The sequence below is a fragment of the Hemiscyllium ocellatum genome (assembly GCF_020745735.1).
Source record: "Hemiscyllium ocellatum isolate sHemOce1 chromosome 27 unlocalized genomic scaffold, sHemOce1.pat.X.cur. SUPER_27_unloc_36, whole genome shotgun sequence".
NCBI lineage: Eukaryota > Metazoa > Chordata > Chondrichthyes > Orectolobiformes > Hemiscylliidae > Hemiscyllium > Hemiscyllium ocellatum.
In genome coordinates, this window is record NW_026867505.1 from 278,940 (window position 1) to 289,031 (window position 10,092).

At 52.7% G+C, this 10,092-nt stretch overlaps 1 protein-coding gene across 1 annotated transcript in view; it reads left to right on the forward strand.

Annotated features, from left to right (window-relative positions):
* Positions 1–5,384: 5,384 nt before the first annotated feature.
* Positions 5,385–10,092, forward strand: part of LOC132808197 (zinc finger protein 850-like) — a 32,620-nt gene continuing 27,912 nt past the window's right edge. The window contains exons 1-2 of the mRNA XM_060822039.1: positions 5,385–6,416; positions 8,659–8,806. Coding sequence (XP_060678022.1) covers positions 5,482–6,416; positions 8,659–8,806 — 1,083 coding nt within the window. The 5' untranslated portion in view covers positions 5,385–5,481. The remainder of the gene's footprint in view (positions 6,417–8,658; positions 8,807–10,092) is intronic.

A 10,092-nucleotide genomic window follows, 5' to 3' on the forward strand; every position in this document is an offset into this window, starting at 1 on the left:
GTTGATTGGACGGAGCGCCCGCCCGTGCGGCGTTCCAGCCTTTCCCATTGGTCCAACGCGCCGCGCTGGTCTTTGTGACGCCCACGTGACCTCTCTCCCTTCCCCTCGAAACGGGGAGGCATGACCAATGGGGAGCCTTGGAGGACCGGATGGAAGGCTGGACCTCCTACCAATCAGAGCATCCCCTCATTGTCTGAATGCGGAAGTTGGATCATGAGCTCCTGATGCGCTCTCTCTCTTTCTCTGAATGAAGATTGAGTGTTACCCCAGACTGCACCAACCTCTGTGAGTACAGCACCCTCTCTTCTCACCCCTCCTATTCCATTTCTTTTCTCATTTTGGGATTAAACTGTTGGTTTGTAGGAAGTGAAGTGAAAGGAGGTGAACTCAGCAAAGGTGCATATGCTGGATGCATTGGTCTAGATCGCTGTCTCTGCGTCCCTCTCGTGTCCTTCATCAGGAATTGTGGAGGTGGAGGGGGTGGGGGGTGGAAAGGGTGCTGAGAGATAAATAGGAAGGTGGGAGTGGGGCTGGGGGTAAGGTAGATGCAGGTTGGGTGGGAGGTGATGGCGACAGGGTGGAGCAGATTGGTGGGAAGGAAGATGGACAGGTGGGACAGTTCAAGAGGGTGGTGCTGAGTTGGAGGGTTGGAGCTGGGGTGGGAGGGGGGAGGGAATGTGAGGAAACTGGTGAACTCGATGTTGATGCCATGTGGTTGCAGGGTCCTAGGCCACCTGATACCTGGAGGAAGAATGCCTCTGCATTGGGACCCTCCAACCATACAGGATCAATATTGATTTCACCAGTTTCCTCATTTCCCCCCCCGCCCAATCCCAGAGACAACCCTCGAACTTGGGAATGCTCTTTTGAACTGTCCCACCTGTCCATCTGCCTTCCCATCTATCTGCTCCACCCTCCTCTCTGACCTGTCACCTTCTTCCCCCGCTTTCATCTACCCATAGCATTCTCAGCTCCCTTCCCCCAGTCCCACCTCCCTCCCATTTATCTCTCAGTCCCTTTGGGCCCACCCCACATTCCTAATCACGGGGTTATGCCCAAAACATCAAACCTCCTGCTCCTCAGATGCTGGCTGACCTGCTGTACTCTGCAGCACCAGACATTTTGGTGCTTATTTGTCTGGATGTTCTGATGTGACCCATTCGCAGATGTGAAGTCACATTCGAGATAAACTCCTTCATGGAATGTGGGCTTTTTTTTTGGCAAGGCCAACAATGTTTTTGTCCCGAACTGCCCTTCAGACAAGAGGATTGCCAGACTTTAGGGGGCATTTTAAAAGTCAAGCACGTGAGCCATCATATGCAGGCAGCACCAAGTTAATGCTAGCGGGTTTCCTTCCCTGAAGAGCGTTATTGAATCAAATGGGTTTTCAGAAAAGTTTCATTCTCTCAATGACTGAGACTAGTTTTCAATTCAGATTTAAAAAAATAAATTTAATTTCCCCAATGTTTGTTTTTACTGGTATTTGAACCCATGAGCCCAGATTATTTGCCTGGGGCCTCTGGATTGCTGGTCCAGTGTTGTTGTTATAACATCACTGACTCACCTGGACAGCATTGAGAGTCATACAGATGTATAGCACACAGAGACCCTATGTGCAACTGGTGCATGCCGAGCACATAGCCAAAATTGATCTAGTCCGATGTGCCAGCACGTCCCTCCAAACCCTTCCCATTCATATTCCCATCCAGATGCCTTTTAAATGTTGCAATTGTCCCAGCCTCTACCACTTCCTCTGGCAGCTCATTCCATACACGCACCACCCTCTGACTGACAAAGTTGCCCCTTAGGTCCTTTTTATGTCTTTTCCCCTCTCACCTCTAGTTCTGGACTCTCCCACCCCAGGGAAAAGACCTTGTCTATTCACCCTATCCATGCCCCTCATCATTTTATAAACCTCTATAAGGTCATCCCTCAGCCTCCGATGCTCCAGGGAAAACAGCCCCAGCTTATTTAGCCACTCCCTGTAGCTCAAACCCTGGCAACATCTTTGTTAACATTTTCTGAACCCTTTCAAGTTTCGTTTAACTGAACAGTAAAAGTCATACTGGACAGGGATATATCATAGTGTTACTGTACAATATGTATTTATTTACAGCTGTATAAATTTGATTTATAATTATTTCTAGTTATATCATAGTGTTGTAGCCATGTTATGTATTCCAAGTTTGGGAGAAGATTTGTAGCTCGGCTGCTCGTTGTTGTGGTTCTGTTTGCCGAGCTGGGAATGTGTGTTGCAGACGTTTCGATCCTTGTTTGGGTGACATCCTCAGTGCTTGGGAGTCTCCTGTGAAGCACTTCTGTGTTGTTTCCTCCGGCATTTATAGTGGTTTGTCTCTGCCGCTTCCGATTGTCAGTTCCAGCTGTCCGCTGCAGTGGCCGGTATATTGGGTCCAGGTCGATGTGTTTATTGATTGAATCTGTGGGTGAGTGCCATGCCTCCAGGAATTCCCTGGCTGTTCTCTGTTTGGCTTGTCCTGTAATAGTAGTGTTATGGATGCGGATCATTAGCTGTCTTCCTGTTTGTCCTATGTAGTGTTTTGTGCAGTCCTTATTGTGTACAAAATCCCATGCAAGGCCTGCACAAAACACTACATAGGACAAACAGGAAGACAGCTAACGATCCGCATCCATGAATACCAACTAGCCACGAAACGACACGACCAGCTATCCTTGGTAGCCACACACGCAGATGACAAGCAACATGAATTCGACTGGGATAACACTACTATTATAGGACAAACCAAACCGAGAATAGCCAGGGAATTCCTAGAGGCATGGCACTCATCCACAGATTCAATCAATAAGCACATCGACCTGGACCCAATATACCGACCGCTGCAGCGGACAGCTGGAACTGACAACCGGAAGCGGGCAGAGACAAACCACTATAAATGCCGGAGGAAAGATCACAGAAGCGCTTCACAGGAGGCTCCCAAGCACTGAGGATGTCACCTAGACCGGGGACGAAACGTCTGCAACACAAATTCCCAGCTCGACGAACAGAACCACAACATGTCATGTATTTCCAGTCATACCCATTACAGGACAGGAGAATACTGGGCTCAATGCTGACTCTGTGGATGAATCTAGTCAGACTCATTCCTCTCTATATCCACAGAGTCCTGTAAGTGTATTCCTCTATAGGGTCCCTCCAGTCTCACTTGGGTATTGATCGACTCCACTACAGTCATCCTCAGAGCGAGCATGTTCTAGGTCTTGTTACCAAAGCAAAGTTCTTGCTCTGATTCTCTTTCCCCTCCCCCCACATCTTGGTCTGTCAATATGGTAGAGAGAGAGGGCGGGGGGGCAGATAACTAGGTTAGCAAACTGCATGAGGGTGGCATGGTGGCTCAGTAGGTAGCACCGATGCCTCATAGTGCCAGGGACCTGGGTTCAATTCCAGCCTCGGGCGACTCTCCGCATCGAACCTGGAGGGAGGCCGCGCCGTGGGGAAACCGTGGAAGTGTGGGGAATGCGGGAAGGGGTTTCGAGTCCCCTCTGAGCTGGAGATCCACCGGCGCGGTCACACCGGGGAGAGGCCGTTCTCCTGCCCCGAGTCCTGCAAGGCCTTCATTGGGTCCTCCAAGCTGCTGAGGCACCGGCGGGTCCACACCGGGGACAGGCCGTACCCCTGCCCCGAGTGTGGCAAGGCCCTTCACCCAGCTGTCCCACCTGCAGACGCACCGGCGCCTCCACACACCAGGGAGAGGCCTCTCACCTGCCCCGGGGGCGGCAAGGCCTTCAATCGATCGCCGACCCTGCGGACACACAGGCGCCTTCCCAACGTGATCGCACGGAGTTGAAGTCTGTAGCGAATCCCACCCAGGACTGGGGGGGGATCGTGCCCCGTGGGGGGATTGTGCCCCGTTCGAAGACAGTGGGTGAAGCGGGAAGGGAGCGAGGCTTCCTTTCTGCCGGACTGGCCGCTCTCGCTCCCTTTGCTTCCCGTGGGACCGATGCTGTTTGAGGCTGGGACTGCACGTTCCCCGGGCCAAAGATCTGCAGGAGCTGAGGAAGTGCACTCCTTTCACACCGGATGGTAAATCATGTTTGTCCCATCTATTTCAGTCTTAAATACCCTCCGTGACCTGGCCTCCCAGCCTCCTGTGGCAGTGAATTCCCCAGATTCCCCACTCTCTGTCTGAAGAGGTTTCTCCTGATCTCCGTTCTAAAAGGTCTAAGGCTGTGCCCTCGGCTCCTGGTCTCTCCTACCAATGGAAACATCTTCCCAATGGCCACAGATAGATCAAAGTCAAATACAATAGCCTCTATTCCATTGAGTGTCCAGCACACTTTATAACACTTTGTAAAATCAGGAGGGCCATTGATGAGGTGAGTGGCAGGTGTCTTTTCCCGATAGAATAAAGAATATTCCAGCACAGGAACAGGCCCTTCGGCCCTCCAAGCCTGCACCGATCCAGATCCTCTATCTAAACCTGCTGCCTATTTTCTCAGGATCTGTATCCCTCTGCTCCCTGCCCTTTCATGTATCTGTTGAGATACATCTTAAATGACACCATCGTTCCCGTCCCTACCATCTCCACTGGCAACACATTCCAGGTACCCAGCACCCTCTGCGTAAAGAACTTTCCATACATATCTTAAATCTTTCCCCTCTCACTTTGAACTCATGACCCCAGTAACTGAGTCCTCCACTCTGGGGAAAAACATTTCTTGCTATCCACCCTGTCTATACCCCTCATGATTTTGTTGGCCTCAATCCGGTCCCCCCTTAACCTCCGTCTTTCCAATGAAAATAATCCTGATCTATTCAACCTCTCTTCATAGTTAGCATCCTCCATACCAGGAAAAGCAGATTCGACGTTTCGGAAAGTGTCCTCATTCCTGATGAAGGGCTTTTGCCTGAAACGTCTTTTTTTTTCCCTGCTCCTCGGATGCTGCCTGACCTGCTGTGCTTTTCCAGCACCACTCTGATCTCCAGCATCTGCTGTCTTTTTCACCTGGAGGTTTTACTAGCTACCTGATGAAGGTGCAGAGCTCTCAAAGCTCGAACTTCTAAACAAATCTAATGGACTACAACCTGGTGATGTGTGATTTTTTTTTTTAACCTTTGTACACCCCAGCCCAACACTGGCATCTGCATATTGTAACTTGATTGTTTTAGGGAAGTTCTACAGAAACTAGAATGATCTGTTCTGAATTCCTGTCATGTGCAGGCAGCAATGACTTTTGTAATCCCCTTTTCACAGGATATGAGAAGAGCAGCTTTGCAGGTAGAGCTCCCCAACTGAGTACCATGTGAAGGTCTGACAGAGCCCCTTGATTCGTGGGACAGGAGAGACGTCCCTCTTTCAGTCCAGAAGGGGCAAATTCTTTGAACATTTTTGTCTGCTTCAGTAGGCTCTTAAAGTATCGTCTTTACCTGAACCACAGGGGCACGTGCCTGAGCCAGTTTGCCCACTGTGGGGAAAGGAAGTCTCAGGAGGCATTCCGCGCGCCATGGAGAAACCGTGGAAGTGTGGGGATTGCGGGAAAGGATTCCACTACGCATCCGATCTGGAGATCCACCGCCGTGTCCACACCGGGGAGAGGCCGTTCAGCTGCTCGGTGTGCGGCAAGGGCTTCTCTGACTCGTCCACCCTGCTGACCCACCAGCGGGTCCACACCGGGGAGCGGCCCTTCACCTGCTCCGTCTGCGGCAAGGGCTTCACCCAGTCGTCCAACCTGCTGACCCACCAGCGGGTCCACACCGGCGAGGTGGCCTTCACCTGCTCGGTGTGCGGCAAGGGCTTCCCTCACTCGTCCACCCTGCTGCGGCACCAGTGGGTCCACACCGGGGAGCGGCCCTTCACCTGCTCCGTCTGCGGAAAGGGCTTCCCTCACTCGTCCGCCCTGCTGTCCCACCAGCGGGTCCACACTGGGGAGAGGCCGTTCAGCTGCTCTGTCTGCGGCAAGGGCTTCACCCAGTCGTCCAGCCTGCTGACCCACCAGCAGGTCCACACCGGCGAGGGGGCCTTCACCTGCTCGGTGTGCGGCAAGGGCTTCCCTCACTCGTCCACCCTGCTGCGGCACCAGCAGATCCACACCGGGGAGCGGCCCTTCACCTGCTCCGTCTGCGGCAAGGGCTTCCCCCACTCCTCCGGCCTCCAGATCCACCAGCGGGTCCACACCGGGGAGCGGCCCTTCACCTGCTCGGTGTGCGGCAAGGGCTTCACCCGGTCGTCCAACCTGCTGACCCACCAGCAGGTCCACACCGGGGAGCGGCCCTTCACCTGCTCGGTCTGCGGCAAGGGCTTCACCCGCTCGTCCCGCCTGTTCTCACACCAGCGAGTCCACACCGGGGAGAGGCCGTTCACCTGCCCCGAGTGCGGCAAGGGCTTCACCTGCTCCTCCAACCTGCTGTCGCACCGGCGGCTTCACAGCGGCGAGCGCTCGTTCATCTGATCCGTCTGCGGCAAGGGCTTCACCCGGCTGACCAACCTGCGGCCACACCAGTGGGTCCACACCGGGGAGTGGCCATTCACCTGCCCCGTCTGTGAGAGGGGCTTCGCTCACTCCCAGCACCTGCTGCGGCACCAGCGGGGGCACAAGTGACGGGGCCAGCTGCTGTGAGTCACCGCCCAGGGCTGAACCCTGGGTGGGAGGGCGGAGGGTCACTGCAGTTGCTGTGCTCTCATCCCCTTGGCAGCCAGTGGCTCTGCGAGCCTGCGACTGCGCATTTCCTCCTGAAGTAGAGATGTACAACACAGAAACAGACCCTTCGCTCCAACTCCTCCATATCCTCAACTAATCAAGTCCCATTTGCCAGCAATTGGCCCTATCCCTCCAAACCCCTCCTTACACAGATACCCAAGTGGATGCCTTTTAAATGTTGCAATTGTACCAGCCTCCACCACTTCCTCTGACAGCTCATTCCACACGCACACACACCACCCTCTGTGTGAAAAATGTTGCCCCTTAGGACCCTTTTTAAATCTTTCCCCTCTCACCCTAAACCTATGCCCTCTAGTTCTGGCAAAAGACTTTGTCTATCCCTATCCATGCCCCTCATGATTTTATAAACCTCTCTTAAAGTCAACCCTCAGCTTCCGACGTTCCAGGGAAGACATCCCCAGCCTGTTCAGCCTCTCCCTGTAGCTCAAACCCTCCAACCCTGGCAACATCCTTGTCAATCTTTCTGAACCCTTTCAAGTTTTGCAATATCCTTCCGATAGACTAGAAGTGCTCATAATGCAGAGGAACTTCGATTATCCAGAATTAGATGAACCAGCACGGTGGCTCAGTGGTTAGTGCTGCTACCTCACAGTACCAGGGACCCGGGTTTCATTCCTGCCTCAGGCGACAGACTGTGTGGAGTTTGCACTTTCTCCCCGCGTCTGCGTGGGTTTCCTCCTAGTGCTCCGGTTCTGTCCCACAGTCCAAAGATGTGCAGGTCAGGGTGAATTGGCTATGCTAAGTTGCCCGACGTGTTAGGTACATTAGTCAGAGGGAAATGGGTCTGGGTGGGTTACTCTTTGGAGGGTCAGTGTGGACTGGTTGGGCCTGTTTCCACACTGTAAGGGATCTAATCGTCAAGCGACTGAAATACACCCTGCATGTGTCCTTTGGATAATCGAGGTTCCTGTGTATTCCAAAAGTGGCCTAACCAACGTCCTGTCCAGACCCCAACCCCTATACTCAGTGCTCTGACCAAAAAAGTGATCTGCAGAATCTGCGGGACTTGCTTAATCCTGGAAGGTAAATCACGTGTTTCTCCTTCTCTTGCAGGTGGATCCAAGATTTCACTCTCTGTCCCATTGAGTCTCCAGTCAGGTCCTTCAGCTCAACTGGTCTCTCTCAGTATTTCTGACCCATGTGAGCCTCTACGCACCTCCCCTTCACTTGCTCACACTTGATTTCCCTTACAGCAGCATTCCCTTCAGTTCCTTTCTCCCTGACGTCTGTATCCAGCTTCTCCTTAAATGCCGTCCACCTCGACCTGCTACTGTGGGGGTCATTCCCGCTGCAGACAGAGGTCTCTCCTTTGTAACCTCTTCAAAAGATTTACCGCTGACTTCCCCCTTCAGTCTTTTCCATTTCTGGGTCTCCCCGCTGTTGCGAAACTTGGAAGGGTTCAGAAAAGATTTACAAGTATGTTGACAGGGTTGGAGGATCTGAGCTACAGGGAGAGGCTGAACAGGCTGGGGCTGTTTTCCCTGGAGCGTCGGAGGCTGAGGGATGACCTTATAGAGGTTTACAAAATTGAGGGGCATGGATAGGATAAATAGGCAAAGTCTTTTCCCTGGGGTTGGGGAATCCAGAACTAGAGGGCATAGGTTTAGGGTGAGAGGGGAAGATATAAAAGAGACCTACAGGGCAACTTTTTCATGCAGAAGGTGGTGTGTGTATGGAATGAGCTGCCAGAGGATGTGGTGGAGGCTGGTACAATTGCAACATTTAAGAGGCATTTGGATGGGTATATGAATAGGAAGGGTTTGGAGGGATATGGGCCGGGTGCTGGCAGGTGGGACTATATTGGGTTGGGATATTTGGTCGGTATGGACGGGTTAGACCGAAGGGTCTGTTTCCGTGCTGTACATCTCTTGACAAAGCCTTGTCTGAGGGTGAAATGTTGTCATTCCCGTTGATGCGGGTGGTCCCCTGTCTGTTGTCCTTTTTGTTTCCTTTCTCGGAAAGGACGTCGCGGACATGGGCAGCGTTCCCGAGCCCCGCTCCGGAACGGGCTGTTCCGTCCTCTTCCAGCCCCCGGGAGGGGAACGGGCAGCTTGAGTGCATTGGGAGAGTGGGCCGTTCACCGGGAGGGTGCCAACGGGACGGGAGAGCGGTACCAGTAATGGAGCGAGGGGGAGATGCCTCAGACCGCCAGAAACACTGGGGCAGCTGCTCGCGTGCTCCTTTTGGATCTCACAGCACAGGGAGGCCATTCATCTGATTACCTCCCCGTCTCTGTCTCTCTCTGTGTCTCTCTCTCTGCATCTGCCTCTGCGTCTGTCTGTCTCTCTGAGGTGACAGCGGATTCCAGCATATTGCTGCTTGCTGGGTAAACCTGTTTTACCTCTGTTTTCCCCCTCTCTCTCCTGCTCAAACCCCTGAACTTCAGGCCGCCCCTGACCTTGTCACTATCAGTGAATAGGGAACAGCTTTTCTTCCTCCACCTTATCTGAACCTATCACAATCTTCCCCTCTTTCACCAGTTGCATCTGTGTGTGACCCTCTCTTTCTGTGTCTCTTTCTCTCCTAAGCCCCCTCCCGCACCACATCCCATTTACCCACCCCCTCCTGTCATGCTCCCACTTTCAAACGGTCTCGTTGTGTTTTCACTGCCTCTTCCCCATCGTTTCCGTCAAGCACCTCATCTCACGCTTAGAACCCCTGCAGTGTAGGAATAGGCCCTTCAGCCCATCCAACCCACACCTCACCCAGACCTCTGCCTGTAACCCTGCAATTCCCATTGGCTAACCCACCTAGCCTACACATCCCTGGGCACTATGGGTAATTTAGCATGGCCAATGCCCCCTAACCTGCACATCCCCAAACACTATGTAATTTAGCACGGCCAGTCCACCCAAACCTGCACATCCCTGGATACTATAGGACAATTTAGCATGGCCAATCCACCCTCACCTACACAACCCTGGACACTATGGGTAATTTAGCCTGACCAATCCACCCAAACCTGCACATCCCTGGATACTATAGGACAATTTAGCCTGGCCAATCCAACACTAAGGATGGATTGGCCATGCTAAATTACCCATAGTGTCCAGGGATGTGTAGGTTAGGGTAGATTGGCCATGCTAAATTACCCATAGTACCCAGGGATGTGTAGGTTAGGGTAGATTGGCCATGCTCAATTACCCAATCCTACATATCCCTGGGTACTGTTAGGATAAAATAGGTCAAGGGAGGGTGGAGCTATAGCTGCTGTTTGGGGAATCGAAACTGTAGCTGTAGCTGCTGCTTGGGAAATCGAAACTGTTGCTTACGTGACCAGCTCAGCTGCCAACGCCTAGCAAACGCGAAATGTCCTAATAAGGCAATGCTTAGTAGCTCCGCGAAGCTCTGCTTAGCAAAGAGTATATCAGGAGCAGATTTGGGAGGGGAAGGCAG